The 26,389-nt window shown below is 40.3% G+C and overlaps 1 protein-coding gene across 1 annotated transcript; it reads right to left on the reverse strand.

The window, feature by feature from the left end:
* Window positions 1-8,545: 8,545 nt before the first annotated feature.
* On the reverse strand, window positions 8,546-17,121 carry PRPF38B (pre-mRNA processing factor 38B). Its single transcript, XM_030868872.2, has 6 exons — window positions 16,563-17,121; window positions 13,658-13,726; window positions 13,227-13,378; window positions 13,085-13,145; window positions 10,823-11,046; window positions 8,546-10,575 (listed from the first exon to the last, which is right to left on the reverse strand). Exons 1-6 carry the CDS (start codon window positions 16,836-16,838, stop codon window positions 9,723-9,725), a joined length of 1,635 nt encoding a protein of 544 aa, XP_030724732.1. The 5' UTR covers window positions 16,839-17,121; the 3' UTR covers window positions 8,546-9,722.
* Between the last annotated feature and the right edge of the window lie 9,268 nt (window positions 17,122-26,389).

The raw sequence follows: 26,389 nt of genomic DNA on the forward strand, positions 1-26,389 counted from the left end.
GTGGGCAGGGTCCTCTTTGGTCCCCGGGTGGGCAGCACTGTTTGTCGCTGGGATGTGGGGCTGTGATTCTGGGAACAGACCCCGGGAAGTAGCTCCTCCCCTTCTGTGTGGAGCTGACCTGTAACTAGGGGCACCTGGAGACTGGCAGGTACAGGTATTGCAAAGACTGAAAAAAAAGAAGAGAGTGGAAGAAAGCTATGCCAAGCGGGTCAAAATGCTACTGTAACATGGGTTTCAAGGTGATGTGTAGAATGCTCCCCTTTTCTATTAAAAATTCTTTTCTAGATAAAAACTTTATGAAGCTGTATAGAAATTATTGACATAGTGAAATGATTCTTTTAAACTTGGGGATCCTGACCAGTTTTATTTTTTCTTTTTCACCTTTATTTGTTGTTCTTATTGTTGTTTCAGTACAAAGTGATTGGTTCTGCTGTCGGCTGGTGTGGAGGGATTGGGGACATGTTGTTTAAGGGTAGAAACTTAAAACTAATAGGTAAGAAGTTCTGGGAATCTAACGTACCACATAGTGATTATAGTTAACAATAACGTACTGTAAACTTCAAAGTTGCTAAGAAGCTAAATCTTAACTGTTCTCAACACAAAAAAGAAATGGTAATTATGTGATGCGATAGAGATGTTAGCTAATGCTACTGTAGTAATCATATGACAATATATAAATGTATCCAAGTAACACTTGTGCACCTCAAACTTATGCCTCAAACTTGACAGTGTTATGTGTCAGTTACATTCAAGAAAGGAAGGAAGGCAGGAAGGAAGGAAGGAAGGAAGGGAGGAAGGGAGGGAGGGAGGGGGAAAGGAAGAAAGAAAGGGAAAGGGCAGCAGCATGTCCCTGTGCTGAGAAAGACAATGGGAGGTCCTTAATGAGCACATTAAATCCATCCATCCCCAGTACCTCCCTGCCATTTACAAAAGGGATTACAAAAGTGGGGAGGAAGCATTTGTTCATTATCTGAATTATTGTAATGGTTTCATGTGTGTATACATATGTCAAAACATTGAGTTTATATTATAAATATGTGCAGTTTATGGTATGTCAGTTTTACACCACTGAAGTTGTTTAAAAAAATCAGTCTAACTCAGCGCTCTAAGATCCTTCTACTAAACCACTCTGTCTTCTATGAGTTGACTACTATGAATTCAAGGTATTTTCATTTGTGCATTTAACAAGTATATATGGAGTACCTACTGTATACCAGGCATTGTTCTGGACACTGGGGATATAAACATAAGCAAACCAGAACTCTGTGCTCATGGAACACACACTCTAGCAGAGGAAGGCCAAAAGAAGCAGCTAACGTTAGAACTATCTAATGTCAGGTGTTGCTAAATGTTATGAAGAAAAATAAAGCAGAGTAACAGGAGAGAATATTGAGGGATAGAGTTTAGTTTGTGTACCATGGTCGGAGAGGACTTCTCCAGCAATGAGGTGCTTGAGCATGGGCATCAGGGAAGTGAGGATGAGTCCCTTGGAAACCTAGGAAAAGAACATGCCAGACAGAGGGGAGAGGAAGGGCTAGCTGAGTTTAGCTGAGTCTTTCTCAGGCTTGCCCTTAGCTAAGAGCTGCCTTGCTCAAAGTCACACCCTCTTCCCTGGGGTGCCCACATCTGAAGACTGGGAGATCAACAAATATAGTTTCACCTTGCCTGATTTCAGAAGGGGAGAGCTGAATGGTGCACTATGGCATCTACCAGGGTCGGGGGAGGGTGAGACTAGAGAGGCACCTAGGGAGCAAAATTTTAAGGAGGCCCCCCTCTCAGGTTCACACAAACCCAGAGTTCCAGAGGTTTATGGTCATGAATTCAAAGAGATGCCAGTCAGCATGATTGTGTATTTTTTCTGGTCATGTGCAGGCACAGAGTGGGCTGAGAGTTGTATTTAAGTAGGACTAGGGTATTACTAGACAAGTATGATGGAGAGAGACTGCAGCAAGGGAATTGAGAGTGTTTACAAGGAAGTGATTTATAACATTGGACTGTGGAAACTAAGCTGGGTGGGCAAGGAAGTGAGGCTTGCTGCCCTGTCTCACTACCACGGAGGCAGGGGGGACTGCAATGCAGAGTGAAAAGTCAGCAGGAGCAATAGGCTGGAGAACCCAGTGGAGTTAAAGAATTGTCGGAAAGGATATGAGAGGGAAGTAAGCAGAAAATGGAGGAGTTGGTGAGTAGAGAATGGGATGTTTGAAATGGAAACTCCGGAGAAGTTTCAGTTATTGATGATGGGCCAGTTCTAGGATGTAACCATGGGAAATGGCAGCTAGGTCAGGTGGAAGAAAAACATCATTGGAAGTCAGGCGATCAAGAAATTGAGAGGCCCGAGAATTGGAAAGATTGTTCAGTGGGTATTGGAATTACTAAGAATTCTAACAGTAGTGAGGAAAGAGGTATTGAGACGTTTGTTAAACTCTAAGGATTAAAATACTAGGGGAGTATCTTTTGAGGTCTGTGAATGACATGAACAACTGAGGGATAATGGATGGTATAATCTGATGACATGAACCTTAGAGGAGCTGGGAGGTTCAGGGAAAAGGGAGAAACAATGATCTGGAAGGACAATGATTTTATGTTAGCAACTGATTTCTGACTAATGTCAACTTCTTAGTTGCTGTCAAACAGGTTATGTTTTATTGCTGAGCCGTTCCATGGAGAAATAATGCATATAAAGCAGTTGTTTTGTAATATAAATTTACTTTAAAATTTTGAATTACTAAGCTTACCAACTGTCTGAAATTCTCTTTTCAGGAATGGGACTCCGCAAAGCAGTAAATGCTTGAGTTTTGGTCCTGAGGGGTACGGAGCTAAGACGATGAAGAGGTGAAGCAGTTATAAGAGTGAGTCTGTTTAGGGAATTCCCTGGTGGTCCAGTCAGTGGTTAGGACTCAGTGCTTTCACTGCCGGGACCAAGTTCAGTCCCTGGTTGGGGAACTAAGATCCTGCAAACTGCACGGCGTGGCCAAAAAATAAATAAATAAATTTAAAAAATCAAGTTTAAAATTTTTTAAAAAATAATAAGAGTGAGTCTGTTTAAACATTCTTAGTGTACTAATGGGGTAATACGAGGAGAATCAAGATTAGTCAATCATCCAAAGTCCAAGAGAAGGGCTGAAAAATAAAAGACAAGAACGTCCCTGATGGCGCAGTGGTTGGGTGTCCGCCTGCTAATGCAGGTGTCACGTGTTTGATCCCTGGTCCGGGAAGATCCCACATGCCGTGGAGCAACTAAGCCCGTGCGCCACAACTACTGAGCCTGCGCTCTGGAGCCTGTGAGCCACAACTACCGAAGCCCGCGCGCCTAGAGCCCGTGCTCTGCAACAAGAGAAGCCACAGCGATGAGAAGCCCGCGCACCGCAATGTAGAGCAGCCGCCACTCACTGCAACTAGAGAAAGCCCACGCGCAGCAACGAAGACCTAACTCAGCCAAAAATAAATACATTTTTAAAAAAAGGTTAAAAAAAAAAGATAAAGACAAGGGGTTGGAATGAAAGAGAGAGAAAATGTTAGGATGCTGTATAACAAGTCATCAGCTTTCTAACCCACAATACCTGTGTCCATGTTTCTTGACATCTAACCTCCTTTACTAAGCTAATGTTAAATATTTTAGTTTTTGTTACTTAGTGTACAATTCCAGATTTCAAATCTGTAACGCTAGGATTTGTTTCGCTGAGAGTGACAGAAAACCTGTAAAGAAAGTGGCTTAAACGGAAGTTTCTTTCTGATATAAAATATTGGAGCAGAGCATCCAGGAGTGTATGGCAATTCTAGTCCATGGAGTCAGAGACCCAGGCTCCTTTCAATTCTTTAGTTGCTCATCTCTAGAATGAGGCCTTCTTTTTATCGATTCAAGATAAAGCTCCAGGTATCATATCAAATTTCTAAGCAGCAGAATTCAGTAAGGGGAGAGGGAAAAGATGAACTATATGCCAGTAAGCTCTTAAGAAAGGTTCCTTCTGCCACTTACATCCTGTTGGTCAGAAGTTGGTCTCATGGCTATGTCAACTGAGCTGAAAGGAAAAAAAAAAAAAGGCATACACAGTCAAAAAATTCTATTGCTATGGAAGAAGAGAAGAATGGAGACTTAACAGTGGGCAGTCTCTGCCACACCAATGAATGAATAAGGTATAAGCATAAGGCATAAGCTTAGGGCAGAATTTGCAACATTTAACAGAAGGATAGAGAGAAGTAAGGAGGAAAATGGGATAGAGGTGACTGCAGCTAATCTTATAGTTTGGGGAAGAGAAGGCAGCAAGTATAGGGACTTTCCACTTGATAGTCTCTACGTGAAGTGAGTATGAGTATGGAGGTGGAGTAGGGGACTTAAGAAACTAGTGAAGCTTTGAAATACCCATTGTAGGGGAAATAAAAAGAATTGTTTAGTGATACAGAAGGAATACAGAGTAGACTTGATTGTCCAGGAAAAGACTGGACACTATGAGATTTACGGTTGTCCTCATTCATACTCCATCCTTCCACTATACCTGTACCTCCCCCTTTTGCTTTTGGGGAGACCATTTCTACCAAGGAAAAGGAATTGTACCTAGGACTTCTTTTTTGACTTCCTTGCCAAGTCCAATCAAGTAGATGACATTTTCTTACTGGTGCCGAGTGCAGACAGATAAGAATTAAATGTCAAGGAAATTGACAGGAAGACCTTCACTGATCAGGGATCCCTGGTGGTTACAATAGAACAAACTAGAGTTAGGCTCATGGTTCCAAGGAAGAGAAACTCAGGCTATCTTATGGGAAACAGAGGAATTGCAAGAATACCCACTGACCATACTGGAAAACAAAAAACACTAGAAAGACAGCAAGAAGCGAGGCAGCTTCAGGGTAGTTATTTATCGTGGTATCTCTTTCACATGAGCCTCTTCACATCACAGCTATACAAGTCTTGTTCATTCTTCTAAGGATTGGACAATTTTTAGCTCTCAGTCAAAATTCTAGAAGGGGCCAGTCTGATTCATTTACATAATTCTCAACAAATTTACTGGGTTGAGTCCTTTATACTGGACTACATCAGGGGTTATCAACCAAACTAATGAAGTGGCTCCCTTATGACTGGTATCTTAATCCACGGTATCAGTCAGGGGGGATACAGAAAACACACAGTAATTTGAACAAGGAAAATTTTATATAAAGAATTACTAACAAGCAACAGGGGATTAATTACTAAGGGTAAAGAAAGCTCTAAAGAATACAGAAATAGCGGCTATAGGAGCAGCCACTACCTCTAGGACTGAGGCAGAGGACCCAACGAAGGAGCCAATTTTGAAGTTTCCATTGCAAGGCTGAGATTCAGATTTTGTTGGAGAGGGTGCGGCTGCGACCCACTGAAGCCCAGGGCTGGAGAGGAGGGCGTTGTCAACAAAACTAGTTAGGAAGGCACCCCACTGGGTGTGCCGAGACTTATTGGGAAGTTGCCAGCTGGTGCACCAAGACATGCTGGGAAGCCGGCGGGGGGACCAATGGACCTGCTGGGAAACACCCTCTTTTGAGGTGCCACTGGGTGTCCTACATGCCACTGGCCCCCACACACTGCAAAAGCAAGAAAAAAGAAAACACACAAGAACCAGGAAGAGAAGCTCCTTTCTTCTGCAGCATCCCTTCAGCATCTTCTGACAAGCTTAACAAAACTTGCCAGCAAGCAAAAGAGAAATATTTAAAGGGCTTAGCTCCTGTATCACAAAGCAGAGCAATGAAGGGTGGACTTAGGAGCCAAGAAATAGATAACCAGCACATCTACAAATCAGTGGTGGTCCCTACACAAGGCTCAGTATAATGCAATTTCCCAGAACAGGGGTCAGAGACAGAGCACTTCATTCCGGAAGAAATGTTCACTGGATCAGTGAACATACTTGGATTGGCTTAGATGAGTCCAGCATCTAAGAAATTTCCTCTTTTGGTACTATTGAATATCAAGGACACTGGTGATTTCAGAATTTCTAAATAGGAGGGAAGGAGAGAGGGCAAGAGTACTTCTCTTGCCGGCAAGCACTGTCATTTTTTGTTTTCACTTAGTTTATTCAAAATGTTAGGAATTTATTTGTGGGTGGTGGCTAAACCCACTGACTCAATAGAGAAATAATTCGGCTTCAGAATGGCTAGAAAAAGTACTGACAAAGGAAAACAAGCTTTACAGATTTGCGGACTTTAGGTGCTTGCAGATTAGGGAAGCTTACATGAGGATTTTCCGTATTCTTTTTTTTTTTTGGCCGCACCACGCGGCTTGTGGGATTTTAGTTCCCCGACCAGGGATTGACCCCAGGCCTTCGGCAGTGAGAGCAAGGAGTCCTAACCGCTGGATTGCCAGGGAATTCCCTACTTTTCCTGATTCTTGTAATAAAACGTCATGGCTTATATGTTACATGAAATGCAAAAAAGTTCAGCTGTTTATCTTGAACAAGTATAACTCATTTTTCCAGTAGGCTGAAAAGACACCCCCCCCCCAACCTGAATACATTTTACCTGTGCAATACATTATGGATCATGATTATGTAACAGAAATTCAACTATCAATGCTCTGAGAAACAGAATAATGGATTTCAAGTCAGCTACAATGGTGAAGATTTCCAGTTGATTGTATTCATGCTGTCGTTTCCTACAGTTGACAAATGTTGATGGCCAATGATCCTAAAGTGAAAAATGCCACTTCAGAACTATTTGCAGGGTTCAAGATCTCACAGGATACGATGAATTTCAGAGACTATCAGGAAGTGTTCCTTCCCTATAATTTCAGCTCTACCTTATATGCTGTCATTGGGTTAGCCATTCAAGGCTGAATCCAACATTAACAAGATGACAGAATCAGATCAGGACCAGAACCAACTTAAAGTCCACCAGCTGAACAATATAATCAGTGAGAACTGACCAACTAGTCAGTGTTTATATCGAGGCTGCACACTAGAAATCAGCTGAAAAACTTATAAACTGCCAGTGTCTGGGCCTCATTTCCGACTGTTCAAATCAAAAACTACTTCTATTCATAAAGAATAACTTTCAGGGGGAAGGGAATTAAGTGAATGCCATTAGCTTTTTTTCCCTCCCACTTTGTCTTTTAAGTAAAAAACACCCCAGCAGCTATTGCCTTTGGGACACTCTCAGGTCCCAGATTTGCTGTTTATTCCTAACTACAAAATACCTAACACAGATTGAAAGATCTGTAGCTTTCATTAGATTCCTAAATAGGGGCCTATAACTCAGGTTAAGAACCACTACCTTAGAAGAACTAAATCCAACTAATAGATTATAAATAGGGGAGTATTAAAACGCAAATTTTGTATTTAAATCTCAAGACTGATAATATACTAGCTCATGTATAGGATTTAATTGCAAATTGAACATTAGAACACAGATGAAACATACTGATACATGGAAAGGTGAAATCATTTTAATAGTTGAGAAAACTGGATGGAGGTTGCTAGTTATATTAAACTATCAAAAGCTTTTTAAGTTTTCTCAGATTGCAAGAAACAATCCTGAGACACCTTTCAGAGCCACTTGTTTTTGCAGTCTTTTAGAAAGCTACTCTCCAAATTAAGTCATGCATATATCCGGCATTAAGTAGTATTATTTACATGTTCTATATACCAAAATACTCCTCAAAAGCAAACTTTAAAAAAAAAATCATAGGAAATGCTGTGTGATATTTTCGCTTCTATTTAAAATAGTTTCCACTTTTTACCAAAACACACCACTCAATTAATTATATTTCAGGTAGAACTATATTCAAAGGAGTAGCACCATCCATTTAGGTATGCTAAAATTTTCAAAGATAAATCTATTGGCTTTCATCACTCAGCAAGTTTCTAATTTCTACATGTGTAGTGTTAATTCACTTGATGCGCAGTTTAGAAGATGACTGAATATTCTACTCTTAAAAGAAAAAACATAGCATTTTCATAGAAGAATTCCTTCATTTAATGAGATTTTTCTGGAGTTAGGTAGGTACAAATGTTAAGCCCACATATGAAGGACTTTTCCAAATGTACTCCTTTGTCCCATTTAACACTTTTTGCAAGGTGGCTTCTGGGTGCCCATCAGTTGGCCAATATGAACAGTGAGATAAAAAAAAATGTTAATATGGTATACACTGTGAGGAAGACTCACTTTTAGTCCTAGCAATGACTGAACAAATCACTTTGGACCTCTATTTCTCTGTTCTAAAAAGAAATGGATGAGTTATCTTTTAAAAGTTCCTTCAAGTCCAAATTTTAAATTATTCTAATATGTAATCCAAGTGCAGAGTCCCTCAATAGGGACCTCTGATGTGAAACTAAGTAATCATCCAATCCAAGGAACAACCTAGTGACACACATAACACCCAAGGACAAAGGGAACTGCCATTAAGAACTGTAGTAGTAAGGATTACTGGCTATCACATACATCCAATTCTATCTACACATTTAAAATTCACTTGTCATCTGGGCGCTAAGATATCCCTCTACACAAAGTGTGACTCTACTTACATTCTATTTCCACAGTAAAAATACCTTATAAATGTTAACAAATGGGGAAAAGCCGACACCCAGGATAAAGGATTTAATCCAGTATTTATTCCACACTCATGATCCTTCTCTGTAATCAGAATACAAGTCATAAGAACAATCTATCAAATAATTTGCTGATTATCTTAAATAATGCAGCATAGCATTACTTTTAATACTTCTCTGTTCTAGATTAAGTTTAAAAACTCAAACAGCAATCTTCATTATCAATAAAAAAAAGTTTTGAATTTAAAAAAAGGACACTATATCAAGCTGTTTCATAATTTAAGTATTTTCCATTTATAAAAATGCTTTGGAAGCTTGAGGCTTACATCTATTTCTCTACTCATCTGCCCCACCCTCTCCCAATTTCACGTTAGTATAGGGTTGCTGCAAGAATACTAGGCTTTAGACATTAATTTCTCCTTTTATATAGTACTTTAAACTCTGAAAAATTCAAGAAAAAGATTACATGTCATGTATTTTTTCAAATAAAAAAGGAAAACTAAGTGAATAAATTTTAGGCATACTAATAGTGTCCCTTTGAGGTAGAATGCTAAAAGGACTTTTGATCAAATCACAGCCTAATTGAAACCTCTGCATCAGAAACTAACTTCTCCTAAATTCTCTCTAAAGTTAATTGTGGAGAATATTAGGTTTAACATATTAACAAGAGCCTTCCAAGATAATATACAGTGGACAAGAATGTTAATCCTACAACTGCTGCCTTCATGTACACTGAAAGCATGAAATTCTCCTATGATAGACATCCAAGATCCATTTTCATAGTTTTTAGCATTCTATTACGAAAAGCACAGTCATGCTAACTTCAGTACACAAACCATAATCCCACACCTACAAAACAAAAATAGAATTAGTGGCATTTTATTGCCTTATACAAATTTAACCAACATGGCAACCATGCCAACGGAATTAAAACATTTTCAGGACATATGTACAGACTGTACATCTCAAAAACAAACAATAAAATGCAAGAACAATCTGTGCATCATGTATCAAACTCAACAGTTGGGTGAAAACATCAATGCAATAAATGGGATTACAAAGGCACTTCCCTACACAAAAGAGGAAATGAAAATGCAGCCTACAGGGAGCTTGAAGAGTGTGTAACTACTGCACAATCTCAACTTAGGAGGAAAAAAAAAAAGCAGATTTAACCCAACATTTATAGGATTCAATGTGATCCACTTTTACAAAAAATTTTCACACAGTCTCCTCTTTGTTTTTATGTTGTTTTTCTTGGCTCTCTGGTTCTATGCTTTGGCTCCTTCGGCGATCATGTTTGTCAGACTGGTCCTTGCTATCACTGTGATCTCGTTTGTGGGAACGTTCTTTGCTTCTGCTACGCTTCCTAGATTTTTCTTTGCTGGGGCTATGTTCCCGTTTTCTTGATTTTTCAACACTGTCAGTTCTTCCTTGACTGCCACTTCTACTCCGTTTATTTGATTTTTCTTTACTTTCATTTTTATGTTTACTTGATTTCTCTTTGCTCCTACTTCTACTTCGTTTCCCTGCATTTCTACTTCTACTCCTACTTCTATGTTTTCTTTCTCTGCTTCTACTTCTACTATGTTTTTTCTCTTTCTTGGAATCTTTTTTGTCATCTCTATGCCGCCTATCATCTTTGTCTTCTTTATATTTCTTTTCTTCTACCTCACCCCTACTTCTCCGTTCCTTGGACCGTTCTCTTGACCTCTCCTTTTCTCGGTCATTACCTCTTTCCTTATCATAGTCACGATCTCGTCTTCTACCTCTCTCATTTTCTTTCTCTCTTTCCCGATCCCTGTCCCTTCTATCCCCTTTCCTATCACGACTTCGACTACGGCTTCTATGTCTTTCCCTACTCCTGCTATGCCTGCGTTCTAGCCCCCGATCAATACTTCGGGATCTTCGCCTTTCTTTTTCCCTTTCTTTGGCTTCACGCTCTAGTCGCTGGCGTTCTTTCTCTCTTTCTAATTCTCGGTCAAAACTAGAAGACCCATGGCCCTCCCGATGATGGCTTCTACTTCTGGATCTTCTTGGGGACCTCCGTGGACTCAGTGATCTCCTTGGAGACCTAATATTTAGGAAAGTGGGGGAGGGGGAGAAAAAAACTTGAATGAATAAAACATACCATAAAAATTTAACTTCCATCAGTGTTACATGTCAAGAATAATTAAAGCAAAATATTTGCCTGTTCTCATTTACAGATGCATAATTTTGTGGAAAATGCCCTGAAGGGCAGAAAGTGGGGAAAAGGTGACAAATAGAACCTTTGTGTAAAGCATATTTTAAAAATAAGTGTAACCCAAGAGTCACATCACCTTGAACGCCTGCGTTCAACATGTCTGTCTATTTCCTCAGCGCTTTCCTTTCCATCTTTCTTGATTTTTCTTGGTCGGGTTTTAATCTGTTGATCGATATTCTTCTGAACTGGAACCGGAATTCTTGGAAACAAAGTGGAAAACCACTCCAGTTTTGTGAGAAAAGACCGTAGCATTTCTCCAATGGTCATTACGCAGCCTCCACCAGCCTTCACATCTAGGTCCTACAGAAACACAAAAGATACCCTGGCCGTCAAAAAAAATTATCTCAAAAAACACAAGAATACTATAAAAATATAACCATCTTTGGAATCTCAAATACAAAAAAATTCTAACAGAAAAATTTCAATTTGTGTACCTTTCTAATCTGGTAATGAATGATACAGAGAAATATCTGGGCTTAGTGTGTGCATGCAGGTGAGAACAAACCCTGCAGCCTCATGGACAGAAAGAGAAGTGACTTCACTCAGTTAACAAGAATATGAAACACCCCCCTACATTACTAAACTATTTGGAACAATCAACAATTTACATTCCACATACCTACTAAGTATATACTTTATTTCTGTGGACACGTTTGCACACATCATTCCTAGCAGTGTAACCTAGCTACATATGAACTGCTTCAAACAATTCCTGTCTAAAGATTATCTTTTAACAGCTCTAATATAAAATGAAGCCCTAATAAAACTGGAAGCAATAGCAAACCAACTGCCATGAAGCAGTGAGGTTTCTAATTTAGAGTTATGTAGAAAATAAATAAATGAACAAATAATTGGAAACGCATAATCCATGATGACCATTGTCTCTGAAAAGGGTCATTACCGCATGAAGGCCTTCTTGCTATGCCCTCTCACAGCTCAGGACATGTTAGTCAGCTATTGTCAGTCCCAAACCTATAGTGCAAGCACACAAGGAAAGTGAGATTTGTTATCTAAACAGGAAAACAAGAGCTAAAGGTAAAACTGCTTGCACTCACACACATTTAAGTGTTCAGATATACAGTATTTCCAAATATAATCGCTGCAGATATCTAAGGAAGAAAACAATAAGTTAGCTTAAACAGAGAGCCTCAGGTTTGTAAACACAATAAAAAACAGATTAAACAGAAGCATTCAGAAACAAGCCTAATACCAATTATGAAGCGGGACATGCTTTTTAAATATAGAAGGGAAAAGTGCCTCAGCCTGCAAAATCTCACCTAAAAAGAAAAAACTTTATAGATTGTGATTTATCACCTAACACACTTTTGGCCTCTTCTGAGATATTAAACAGCTCGTAAATAGGCCAAAAAAATGCAGAGAAAAATTCTCCATGTCTACACGAGTGAGATTTTTTAAGCTACGCATGTAATAATAAAAACACACTAGAAAGATTTCCATTAGAACTATCCTTTAATTCAACCAATTCTTCGGATAAACGTTTTAAACAGGTCGACTAAAACACCACTCAGTTTACTTTATGAACCTTAAAACATAAAGTAGTGGTGGGGATTGATATATGGAAAACAGTGCTCATTGTTAAGATCCTTTTGAGATCTTGGACTTTAATACATGTATGGTTTAAATCTGACACAGTAATGTTTTCTAACGTAACTTTCTGAACATATGTAACAAGCTCAACCTTATTAAGCTTGAATGGCAAGCTAGTTTTATAATTTAAAAAAATTCTAAACTATTAAAGAGAAGGTTTCCTTCTAACTTTATAAAAATGTATAGTATAAAAGAGTTAGAAAGCTGGAATTGAAATATTTTGATCACCTCAAACAAATCATCTAAACTTTCAGCCTATTTAAGTTCCACCCAGCTCAATTCTGCATTCCTATGCAAGTGGGAGTATTAATGTTTGGAAGAAGTTACAGGATAAAGAACTGAAAAGTTCCAGAAAAAAACCCAGTAATTAATATTTCTATGTGCATGTCTTACCATCTCAATCTTGAGCATGGCCAATTTTAAAAACTCACTATCAACTGTACAAGTCAAGATCAGTACAACACACAGAACACAATTAGGAAGAGAAAATTTTTAATAGTTACCAAAATACATATAAACAATTTTGAAATGTGAGAATCAAACTTAAGAAGTTTAACCTAAGACATATAAAATCCACCCCAATCTTAATAATAGGACATTAATTCCAAAAGTATGTGAGTGAAATAAATTTAAGCACAGAAAATTCTGGAAGATGTTAAACCACCAATATATAAAAGATTATTAAAAAATGAGAGTAATCAGAAGAAAACTATTACCCTTGTTGACATACCTCTTCATCATCAAGGAAGGATTCAAACCAATCCCATAGATCTGTAGGGGGCTGTGTGTACCTAGAATTATGAAAGAGTGATTAGGCTTAGGTCAATTAAAATGAGATATTTATTGAAAATGTAGAGAAATGCAGGCTTCACCTTATATACATAAATCCAAGGGCTCTAATATATGGAGAGTCTGTGTGTGTTATAAGACCCATCACTTGCTTGCGAGTTAACTTCAGAGTAAATAATTTGTATAACAGGCAAAAAGCTGTAGAAACAATTCCTCCTGTCCCAACACCTCGAACCTTTAAGGAAAGGAATTAAGAAAGAGTTGTAAAATAATTAACAAAGATACTTAGGACCAATTGATTAATCCTGTTAGGTATTAGTAACAAGATATAATCCAGAACTGAAAACAGAGCATAAAAAATGTTTTTCTAACCCCACGGAACACTTGAATTTAGATTTTTAAAAAACACAAACTAATTGTAATTTGGTATGAAACTGAAAGACTTCCAGTTTTCTGAACATAAACTTAGTTATCAGACACAGAAAAACTGAAAAATGCACGTACTTCTACTTACCCCTCCGCACATCCCTGTTTGGCCAGCTGTTTTCCTGCTTCCTTTCTCCCATGGTTCAACATGTGTGACCTGAAAATAGAAAAGAGAAACACAACAAACATTCATACTTCGAATTTTTTTAAACAGTATGATTCGAGTAAACCCCAATCCATAATAGAGCAGCTCTTCTAAAAGTCTGGAAGTTGGGTATTTTGACATGATGTATACATTTTGTTTACACACATTAAGTATGTAAACCATCTTTGAAAACTGCTTATTTAAATAGCATCAATAAAGCTACTAGGGTTTAACAAAACCTCAACAGGTTTACAGCAGAAACCCCATTAAAGTAGCTCTGTAGAGAGCAGATACATGTGGAGACAGGAAATGTCTAGTCTCATACACTTGTAAAAAAAAAAATTAATGATCAATTTTGTATTTTATTATGAATTGCTTAAAAAAATTCTCATTTTAAAATGGATTTAATGCTCCAACTTACAGCAAAAAGTATTAACAAAGTTTAAGTACTTATTCCAAAAAGCCTTTCAAATAAGCTTAATATTTCAATTTTATGGTGATTTAAAATTCCACATTATAAAATAAGGAAGAAACTTGAAAAAAGCATGCTAAAACAGTAACAGAAATTACTTCTGATGCAAAATCATGGAACTTTACTCACACATTTTTTTTAAAACCACACTCAGGCATTATGTTCATTCCTGACTGAAGATGAAGTTACAAAGGCCATACCTACACATATGTCATTCTTGTTACTGTATACTTTATTTTCAGCCTAATTATAGGAACTAATTCAATTTTTTCCCAGAATATAAACTGTATCAAAACTGAGAAACCGTGACTTGTTACGTTGAGTATACTCAAAAATACAGGTCTTTGCTAAGGTGGGGCACCCTATAAAAACCACATACTTCACCTAAAAACAGCAAAGAAAGAATATTAGCTCTACAACAGATATGACAAAGGTATTTTAGAGAGATAAGATCCATATTTGTTTCTCAACTTGAAACAAAAATGAAATCCTGTTCGTTCATTACGTATTTCTAAAACCTCATTTCCACCCACCCATGATTACACGCCATAGTCTTTTTCAGTGGCTTCAGGCAGAAAAGCATGTATTTAAATGTAAGCACTACACTATTTTGTTCAGTGGATTACTGCACTGCTTTACTGTTTCATCTTCTTCCCCCAGCTTGCTGTAAAAAAGATGTTTCAATTCCTTAAAGGCTAACCAAAGGGGTGGATGCCATACAAAATCGAGTTACAAAATTGGAAGCCTACGCATTTCAATGATCATTTGATATGGACAACAAAACCCGAGTCTTTAGTTTTATAACTAAATCTAAGTAATTTGTAGTATAATCTTAAGTGTTTCAAAACACAGTATGTGAAATTTGAAAACAAGCTTTTCCTCTATCGCATTAACACCTGCCTATGTTATTAAACAGAACCTGCCACAGAAGGAGCAGGAACCCTATTTTCAACTGATTGAAGTTTACTACATAAATAAAGCTAAGGGTTAAATATTCGCCATATTGTATCCATTCTGAAAAAGGCCTTACCTTTTAAAAAAACTAGTTCACAGTATATCAATTACTTACAATACTCTTGTAAGAGAACACCAAAATTTCAGTTTACTTTATATACCCAAAGTTGAACTGTATTTTCAAAATGAGTTCTTCTATCAAAACTAAGTAATATCTCAAAATCCCTTAGTAGGCCTTAATTGGGGAAAAGGTGGCCAAAACAAAACCTAAAAGCAAATAAAGAAAATTTCCTTAACACCTCTACAGATATATTCAGGTCACGGAAAATACTTTATGTGGTCTGTCAAGTGTTTTTAAGAGTCAATACAGGCAAAATGGATTGCATTATATCAGATGTCCTAGTTTAAGTATTTAAAGATTGTTAAGACTTATTAACATCCTTTAAAATATAAATTTACCTTAGGAGGCCTGGAATATATTTTTAAAACTACATAATTTGCAAGTAAGTGGAGAAAACCTACCAAATTCGTGAAGAAAAGACCAAAACCAGTGGCCAAAAAAAAAAAAAAAAAAAAAAAATCTAATTAGCCGTTCATTTAACCAGGGAAATGCATTTATGGCGATTGAGCATGATTAATAATGCATACCTCTACCTGCGACCCTGGGCTGCTCCGAGCCTCGCTGCAAGACTGAGTCAATCCTGCTAACGAAACAAGAACTGAGACAAGAGTGCAGTGAGGAGGCGCCAGGTGAGCTCCCCAGCACAGCCAAGCCAGCACCGACCCTGCCGCAGAAGCCCAGGGCCCAGATAATTCTAAATAAGCCCAATGCACAGGTGATTGAGACCACTTACTCCTGACTTCCTGCTGCGAAAATTTCCAGGCCTTCGGTACATCTTTTTCCACTTGTACCTCTCCACCCTCAACCCTCCCACCCCACCCGACAAACACACTGACCACTTCCCTGTCTGGATCGGATAGTGAATACCAACAACACGAGGCCAACACTGAAGTCAATACACGCCCTGGCCCGGGGTGAGCGGGAGAAGCACCAACAAGTTGGCGCCGAGTAGATCCACGTCAAAATAAATAAATTTAAAGCTGTAAACTGGAGAGACTTCAGTTATTCGTTTCTCCTCTCCCCCACTCCTCCCGTCCAACTCCCCCCCCAGGGGCGGGCTGGAGACTGGGGGAGGAGAGATCAATGGCGGCGGGCTCTCCCGGCCCTAAAAATCTGAAAAGGAAATGAGAGGGCGGCCCCAGTTTGACCCCTCCCTGGCGGACTACTGGCCACAGCTTCCCCCTCCGCCCAACCCTCCCCCACCTACAAATGATCAGACCTCGGGGGCCGCCTCCGCCCGTTTCCTCCGTACCCCCTCCTCGGAACTTAGTCCCCACCTCCCAGGTCCAGACGCTTCGTACCTTAAAGTAGATCTCGTCCACCACCTCGTGGTAGGTTTTGAGCTCGTAGAGCTGCACTTTGAAGTAAGGCGACGACAGGATATTGGTCAAGATCATGGGGTTGAGATTCATAGTCTTTTCGTTGCCCCACAGCGGCAGCACATTGCCCTGCTTGCCCGAGACTGCTGGCTTGGTGGCGCCACCGCCGCCGCACTGCTGCTGCTGCTGGGCCGCGGCTGCGGCCGCCTGGTGTTGCGGCTGCGAGTTGCCTGTCAGCGCGGGGCTGTTGTTAGCCATGTTGCGGCGGAAGGAAGGAGGGAGGGAGAAGGGAGGGGGAGGGGGCGAAGCTCAATCTCGCTCTTCGGGACAACGGTCCGGGACCCTACTCCATGGAACGCCGTCGGAAGATGGGGCCTCCTCGCTGTGCCCCAGCCGGGTGAGGGAGGGCAACCGGGACACCGACGAATGGACCCCGAGTCGAGAGCAGAGGCCGAATCGCGGGCCGCGAGAAATCCAAGCAGAAAGCTAGCCGGCGGCCTGGGAGCGCGATCTCTTCCGCCAACTGCCCCTGGGAACAAGATGGCGGTCCCGGCGGATGTGACGGCACACGCCCCAGAGTTCCAAGCTTAGCCGGCGGCCAATCAGAGACGCCCAGGTGGGCTGGCGATTCCTCTTCCTAGTTCCGCGCGTTCTGTGCACGCTGTGGTCGCGGCGCTGGCCTCAGCTGCCTATCTATTAGGATGTTTGTGCTCGGAATTTGGGGGCCGGGGTTGGGTTTTAGGTCCAATTTGTATGTTTTAATGTTTGGACTGCGGCCCCGGTTTCTCTTGTCGGAAGCCGAGCAGGAAGGCGTTCGCATGGCTGTGTGCTTGCAAATTCGTGACTCTTGACTCCTGTGGAGTAACCGAGTCTCCTGAGTTCACAGTTTTCGTATTCTCTGGAAGGGATGATAGGACCTCCCACCTTCATGTGATTGCAATGCAAAGTCCTTCTGTCCTCCGCTAGGCTGTAGGGTCCGACTGGAGATCTTATTATTTGAGCCTAAATTTATTCAACATTAAGGGGATAGCGTCTTGCTTGGCTGTTAAAAAACCATTTTAGCATTAAAAGAGCTACTGTACCTGTAGCGCCATTTGTTACATGACTTCTTTCCTTCCTACTCGAGTACTTCCATTCTGCGGATGCACTATGAGTGAATGGGGATAGAAGAGGTGGAAGAAGGTGGTGGGTGCGAGAATGAGTCAGAATCGGTCTCATCTCTCAAAAGCTACTGTTAACCTAGAGGAGATTCATGGTGTTTGGGAGCTAAGAGAAGGCTACAAAAGGCACTGAAGTTTCTGCAGGTATGGGCAGTTTTATTGACAGAAAGCAGCCTGAGTATATATAGAAGAAGGGAAGATCAAGCTTGTTAGAGAGTAAACAGTCTGGTTGACAGGAGCCAGGAAATATGCTTATGGGAGAGTAATGACTAGAGAGGAATTGGGCCCCCTAAGTGCCTGGAATGCCAAGATGAAACATTAGGAATTTAATGACATTTAAACCCAAGGGTTACATCTATGACCCCAAAGTCACTTTAAGATGCTAATATTCATAACATTCTCTGGCTCCAATTCATTCTTCACAGAGTGTTGCCAGAGTCATCGTTCCAAAAGTGCAGCACTCCCTACTCAAAACCTTGGATGGCTCACTCAGTGTTATCCTAATTGCCAAAATCCAATGACGGTTTTTCATTCTCCATCCTATTTGATTGCTCATCGTGGCACTTTTTTTTTGCGGTATGCGGGCCTCTCACTGTTGTGGCCTCTCCCGTTGCGGAGCACAGGCTCCAGACCCGCAGGCTCAGCGGCCATGGCTCACGGGCCTAGCCGCACCGCGGCATGTGGGATCTTCCCGGACTGGGGCACGAACCCGTGTCCCTTGCAACGGCAGGCAGACTCTCAACCACTGCGCCACCAGGGAAGCCCCATCGTGGCACGTTTAATCATTTATTCTTGCCTAGGAACTGTTGAAGTAGGAAGTTTGAAGGTGGAGATCTTAATTTGTGGCTTATACACAGAGGAGGGGAAAGGGATAAGACAGAAACCTTAGGGAAGATCCACACCTGATGAACCAGCAGGAGAGAAGAGACAAGCAGAGAGGTAGGAGGTAAACCGGGAGACAGTGGTATGACAATGCAAGGAAAAATAAATGAGAAATAAATGAATGATTGGAGTGATTAATATTTATAGCTGGGCAGTACATAAGTGATCATCCTGTTCCTTTATTTTACATTGGAGAACTAAAGCTTTCAGAAGTGGTTTTTAACTTCCTAGTAATTTCTTGTTGTTCTATACATTAGTTTATACTAACTTACTTCCCAAGGAAAATAGATGATCCAGCCTCTAATGAATTACTAAGTTAAAAATACAGTGAAGGGTCTTCCCTGGTGGCACAGGGGTTAGGAATCCTCCTGCCAGTGCAGGGGACACGGGTTTGAGCCCTGGTCCAGGAAGATCCCACATGCCGCAGAGCAACTAAGCCCGTGCACCACAACTACTGAGCCTGTGCTCTAGAGCCTGCATGCCACAACTACTGAGCCTGCGTGCCACAACTACTGAGCCCGTGAGCCACAACTACTGAAGCCCGCACTCCTAGAGCCCCTGCTTCACAAGAGAAGCCACTGCAGTGAGAAGCCTGTGCACCGCAACAGAGTAGCCCCTGCTCACCACAACTAGAGAGAGCGTGCGCAGCAACGAAGACCCAACACAGCCAAAAATAAAAATAAATAAATTAATTAAAAAAACTTTTTTTGAGCCAAGTTCTTCTTCCTTTATGTGTATTTTTTGCCTTGGTAATAACTTTATTGAGTTACCCAGTGACACTAATTGCCAAATCCTACTAATTGCCTAAATCTTTAAAAATTCATTTACCCCTACACTCTGAGTGAAAAGCTTAGTAGAGAGGTTGAAGTTTGATATCTGTTTCAGTGGCATCAAACTAAGTATCAAACCAGGTAGTAGGATAAAGTGTTTGACATATTCAATGAATCCCTAAAACAGTTTGAATATATAACTATTATCCCCATTAAAAAAAGTTATATTTAACTTAAGAATACTACATTGTACATAGATAAAGCTGGGAACTTTTGGTTTGCTTTGTTTTGACACATGTACCCTCATTGTCTTAGTCTTTTTGGGCCATAACAAAATACCACAGTCTGGGTAGCTTATTAACAACAAAAATGTATTTTTCACAGTTCTGGAGTTCTGGAGAGTCCAAGGCCAAGGGACAACTTCCTGGTTCATGGCTGACTCCTTCAAGCTGTGTAATCACAAAATTATAGGGATGAGGAAGCTCTCTGAGGTTTCTTTTATGAGAGCACCAATCCTGTTGGTGAGGGCTCCACCCTCATGACTTAAGTACCTCCCAAAGGCCCCACCTCCTAATGCCATCATCTTTGGGGGTTAGGGTTTCAAATTCTAACTTCAGGGGTGAAAATTTTGAGGGCGGCTCTTAGGTCTATCTCAGTACCCATTAAACTATCACCACAATCAAGGTAACAACCATACATTACCCCCAAAAGTTCTCTTGTGCCCTTTTGTAATCCAATCTCTCCTTCCAACTCCATCCTCAGCAACCACTTTCTGTCAATATAGATTAGTTTGTTTCTCTTGGCTAAATACCTAGACATAGGCTAAATACCTAGACATATAATAGATATATGTTTAACTTTTTAAGAAACAGCCAAACTGTTTTCCAAGGTGATTGCACCATTTTACATTCACACCAGCAATGTATGAGAGTTCCAACTGTTCCATATCCTCATCAACACTTGGTATAATGAATTTTTTTTTTTAAATTTTAGTCATTCTTAAGGGTGTGCAGTGGTATCTCACTGTGGTTTTAATTTACATTTCCCTTATGGCTAATGATGTTGAACATCATTTCAGGTGCTTACTGGCATTAGTATATCTTCTGTTGTGAAGTAACTGCAAATCTTTTGCCCATTTCCTTATGAGTTTGTTTGTCTTATTGAGTTGGAAGGTTTTTTTACATGATCTGGATATAAGTCCTTTGATACATGTGTTGCAGGATTTTCACACAATCTGTGCCTTGCCTTTTAATTTTATTAATGGTGTCTTTCAAATAGCAGTTTTTTATTTTAATGAATTGCAAGTTATCAAATTTTTGTTTTGCTTATGATTTGTGTTTTCATTCTAAGCGCTGCCAGCCTTAACGTTACAATGATATTCTCTTATATTTTCTAAAAGTTTTATAGTTTGGGATTTGACACATTTTGAGTTAATTTTTGCCTATGATGTGAGATGGAGTTGATTTTCATTTTATTTTCCACGTGGCTATTCAGTTGATCCAGCACCATTTGTTGAAAAGACTTATTTCCCTATTGAACTGCTTTAGCACCTTTGTCAAAAATCAATTCACCCACCATGTATGGATCTACTTCTGGATTCTGCTCTGTTCCATTGATCTTTATCTTTTCACCAATCCAAACTACCTTGATTACTACAGCTCTATAGTAGAGTTTTTTAAAATTTATTTTATTTTTGGCTGCGTTGGGTCTTTGTTGCTGCACGCGGGCTTTCTCTAGTTGTGGCGAGTGGGGGCTACTCTTCGTTGTGGTATGCGGGCTTTTCATTGCAGTGGCCTCTCCTGTCGTGGAGCACAGGCTCTAGGCGCGCAGGCTTTAGTAGTTGTGGCACACAGGCTCTAGAGCGCAGGCTCAGTAGTTGTGGCGCACGGGCTTAGTTGCTCCGCGGCATGTGGGATCTTCCCAAACCAGGGTTCGAACCCATGTCCCCTGCATTGGCAGGCAGATTCTTAACCCCTGTGCCACCAGGGAAGCCCCCTGTAGTAGGTTTTGAAATCAAGTAGGTTAGGTCTTCCAACTTCATTCTTTCTTTTAAAAATGCCTTTGGTTACTCTAGGCCCTTTGTGTTTCCATCAACTTCTTTCTTTCTTTCTTTCTCTCTCTCTCTCTCTTTCTTTCTAATATTTATTTATTTAGGCTGCACCAGGTCTTAGTTGTGGCCTGCAGACTTCTTAGTTGTGGCATGCATGTGGGATCTAGTTCCCCCACCAGGGATTGAACCCGGGCCCCCTGCATTGGGAGCCCAGAATCTTACCCACTGGACCACCAGAGAAGTCCCTCCATCAATTTCTTTAAAAAAAAAAAAAAAAGCCTGGCATGTAGAAGGTGCTTGATAAACATGTATCATCTATGACTAAATGAGTAAAGAATTAAAATAATTGCCATGTGTAACTAAAATAACATAAATTAGATGTTCTAATGTTTTGAACATTTTATTGTTCAAAACAAACCACAATCCTAAAATAAAAAAAGAAGCCATTGACTAAAGTACCCAAGAACTAAAAATCTGAAATAATTCATAGGTTGTAATAACAACAGTCAAAGATGTTAGACAAATCTACCCCTGTTTCCTTGGTTATGATTTCAAAGTACTGAATCAGATGAGGTATGAGTTGAGATTTAAGAACTTTAGGTGTTAGCTGAACCTATTTTAATCATTTCACAATATATGTAGATGAAACCATCATGCTGTATGCCTTAAACTTACCCAGTGATATATATTAATTATTTTTCAACAAAACTGAGGGGGAAAAAGAATTATTAGGAGTTATCTAGGCAAAAAATTATATTTTAGTTAGAGCTAGCCTATGCAAAGGCTTCTGAGGCATGAAAGAAAAAAGTGTGTTTGGGGAATTGTTTGTCACCATTATAGTACTTAAATTTTTTTCCAGGGTGATATGAAAAATCAGTACAGCCATACAAATGCATACTGGCCAAATGCTAGTCCTGAATACACTGTAATTATCTGTCTATTTGTCATCTTCAGTGACCAGAGAGGGTCTAAGTCTTTCAGCTAATTATTCCCAGCAGTAGGCAATGATTGACACCTTGAGGGTAGTAAGTAAATATTTAAAAGAAAACTGACTGCTCACAACACATTTGACACCAAATGCTTGAGGTTTCCCCTGCCCCCACCAACCTATTTTCCATCTCTTTGGACATTAACTGAGTCTCCTATAATTTAATTAAATCCTGACACTAACGCCTCAGAGTTAGCACACACTGCACAGGTTAAGGGCTCAGTCCCACAAAACTGCCCAACTTCAGGCACCAGTCACAAGCAGTGGTGAAGTGGAGCAGGACGCTGCGGGGCCCTCCTGGCTACAAGTCCTCTCTGTGCCCCTGTTTCTTTTTTGTAGGAAATAGGCTTCATTCAGCCTCCTTGACCTTCCCTGAGTTCCTATCACAGCACACAGAACTCAGAGAAACACTTTACTTACTATTACAAAGGATATTATGAAGGATACTATCCTTTATTATAAAAGAATAGCCAGATGAAGGGGTACATAGGGTGAGGTCTAAAAGGACCTCAGTGCAGGAGCTTCTATCCCTGTGGAGTTTGGGGTGCACCAGCATACGGGCACATGGATGTCTTCATCAACCTGGAAGTCCTCTGAGCTCCATTACTTAGGGGTTTTGTGAGGTTCTATTACATTGGGATGCTTGATTAAATCATAGGCCAATGAGGTCGGGGTGGGGCTGAAAGTTTCAACCTTCTAATTACCTGATTTGGTTTATCTGACAACCAGTTTGAATCTGAAGCTATCTAGGGGCCCACCTAGAGTCACCTCACTAGCGTATAAATGACACTCATTACACACACACACACACACAAGACGTTCATCATTCCAGAGATCTGAAGGATCTTAGAAGCTCTTGTTTTTGGAACTGAGGACTAAGACCAAAAATTATACAGAAGTTCTCCTATCACTCCTATCACTCAGGAAATTAACAAGGGTTTAAGAAGCTCTAGTGCCAAGTACTGGGGATGAAGACCAAATATATATATTTCTCAATATATACAATATTCTTGAATGAAGAAACAAATGAATTATTGGTTTTACTTGGTCAGAGAGTAAGACTGATGCAAAGTCTTCAAGGAATGTGAGGACAATCCAGGAAGTTAATTTATGTCAGAGAAGGATAGACTTGTCTCTCAAAGACACAGCAGTTTTATTCAAGGGTGGAGGAGTAACCACAATGTAAGATAACATATTCCTAAGAATGAACCTGAATTATTTAAATTATGGTTATTAAGGCATGGGATTATTTTAGAAAAGGCATGTAAATTTCAGAAAAATTTACATAAAATTATTAAAGTTACTTAAGTGTTAAATTATTAACTCCTAGTTATCTGAAAAAACCTTATCTTCATCATTTCACATAATTGAGATGTTGCTGTTAAAAAAGGAGCATAGTCAGTATAACAGTTGCTAAGAGCACAGACTCTGGAGCCAGAATACCTAGATTTAAATTCTGGCTCTATCATTTTAATTTGGGCAAGTCACCTCATTTTTCTCTGCCTTCATTTTTCTTTACCTTTTCTCATCTGTTTAGATGAGGATGTTATTATTACCTACCTCATAGATTTTTTTATGAGTAAGCAGCTTTGGGTAGGAAAAAGCTCTTTGCAGGAAAGAGCTCACTACAGGAGGCACCCTTTTGTCTTGTCACTAACCGTAAACCAGGCACCCCCGTGCTATACTCATCTCTGGCCCTAGCACACCTTTCAAATCTTTTGATCGCACAGTACTTTGCCTAACCTGTTGGTTCTTTCCGTAGATCAAAGAAGTAGAAATGAAGAATAAGCAATTAACAGATGACCAGATCTCTTCCCTACCTTCCCCTTCAGTAATCTCGAGAGCAAACTGTGTGAACAAGATAACACCTAAAGAAAGATCATGAGGAGTTTACAAGTCTGCACACAGTGGGGGATGGCAATGACTCTGACCCCCTGTCTCAATGATTAACTGAGGTTACTTCCCTGTTTTCCCTTTGAAAGCTTTCATGGCCGAGCAGAATCTTTGGAGGTGTTTATTGGGGGACGTTGAGCCCACCATCTCCCCAGATTGCTGGCATTCTGATTAAAGGCAACTTTCCTTTTTATCAACACTTGTATTGATTTTGTAAGAGTCGAGCATTGGGACCCGATTCAGTAACATGAAGATCAAATTTCTTGATATCTATGTAAGTGCTTAGAACTGTAGCGCATTCTGTGGCATTAGTGTCTGCCATTACTATTTTCTAAATAGCATATATATATATTTTTAATATTCTAAATTCACCTTGAAAATGTTATTGCAGTCTTACTTTCTTCCTAAGTCTCTAAGTTAACTTTTTACTTCCTATTAGGAATCTAAATTCTGATACAATGTTTTGCCAGAGACATTTCTGAGTGGTTGCTAACCATACAGCATGGCCACGGTTACAGATGGGAATGATCTACTCAGCAGATGGGTCATAAACTTTTTTTTTTAAATAACATTTGCTTTTAGAATGTCCAGTTGCCTTTGTTCTTGCAACACCTTTTTTAAAAAAATATTTATTAATTTATTTGGCTGTGTCAGGTCTTAGTTGTGCCATGCGGGATTTTTTTTTTTCATGCGGGATCTTTTCGTTGTGGTGCGTGGGCTCTTCATTGTGGCGCACGGGCTTCTCTAGTTGCAGCGTGCAGGTTTCTCTCTAGTTGTGGTGCGCAAGCTTCTCTCTAGTTGTGGCCCACGGGCTCAGTAGTTGCGGTGTACAGGCTGAGTTGCCCCACAGCACGTGGGATCTTAGTTCTCCGACCAGGGATCAAACCTGTGTCCCCTGCGCTGGAAGGCGGATTCTTAACCACTGGACCAACAGAGAAGTCCCTCATAAACTTGTTGATAGCAGATTTAAGTTTTTAACAAGAAATAGGAATATTTAGGTTTTATCTCAAACCTTTGAAAATCATACAAGGGGTAATAACTGTCAGGATGAGTCCTTTCTCTATTTGGTCTTTGCACACACATTGCCCCTTCTAAGTGAAATACTCTCACTCACAGTGCTATCGATGGGGCAACCACATATGGCCATGATTTCCAATTCACCCCTTATGGCTCTAAAGGGTTTTCAGGAACTGAGGACAAGAGACCAAATATTATTGAAACTACACAACTCAGATGGGATTTGAACCCAGCCAAAATTCAGATTGGAACTCGAACCCACTGTTTTTGTTTTTTTGGTTTTTTTGGTCACGTTGTGTGGCTTGTGGGATCTTAGTTATTCCACCAGGGAGAGTCCTAACTGATCTCTGGTGGCCTTGGCCGGCAGCATCTTGAAGCAGGATTTCTGTTACCTGGCCAGAGTCAGGCTGTGGCAGTGAGAGCACTGAATTCTAGCCATTAGACCACCAGGGACAGTGTCCAGTGTCAAGGAAGGCCCTGGCCCACTGGCTTTGTAGAAATGAATTCCCACAAAGAGACAGAAAGTAGTGAAACAAATAAAGTGTTTATTAGGAGGAAAAAGGGTACATGTGAATAGACACACGGGTGGGCTCGGAGATAGAGTTGCGCCCTCATGGTAGTTTAAATCACTTATATGGGGCATTTCTTCCAGGTTTCCTCTGGGCAGTCATCTTGTTTTGCCTGGCTCTGAGGCTATATTTGGTATATCTCAGGATTCTCCCACGTGTGTGGACACATCTCTTAGCCAAGATGGATTCTAGTGAAGAGGTCTATGGGTAGGTTGACAACACCTACTATGAGGTGGTGCCCCCTCACTTTTTGACCTTCAAGGAACCTTTCTGTGCATGTGTAGTTGGGAAGGTCTCCTTGACCTTGAGAATGAGAAATATGTGTTCTCTTTATCTCTTATCTGGGCAGGGCTCAGCTTCTCTATTCTGCTATTGTCTTCACATTGGAGTGTCTGTCCACAGGGACAAACTCCAGCTGCTCAGTCTGGGGCCCATCTATCTACTGCCTCATAACCACTGACCATCAGGGAATTCCCTCGA

The sequence above is a fragment of the Globicephala melas genome, chromosome 1 (assembly GCF_963455315.2).
Source record: "Globicephala melas chromosome 1, mGloMel1.2, whole genome shotgun sequence".
Taxonomy (NCBI): Eukaryota; Metazoa; Chordata; class Mammalia; order Artiodactyla; family Delphinidae; genus Globicephala; species Globicephala melas.

Coding starts and splice junctions, on each gene's coding strand:
- PRPF38B (XM_030868872.2), bottom strand. CDS start 16,838: ATGGCTAACAACAGCCCCGCGCTGACAGGCAACTCGCAGCCGCAACAC. Junction 11,047..13,084: donor CCTTCCTTGATGATGAAGAG/GTATGTCAACAA, acceptor GTGTTTCTGTAG/GACCTAGATGTGAAGGCTGG. Junction 10,576..10,822: donor GTTGAACGCAGGCGTTCAAG/GTGATGTGACTC, acceptor CCTAAATATTAG/GTCTCCAAGGAGATCACTGA.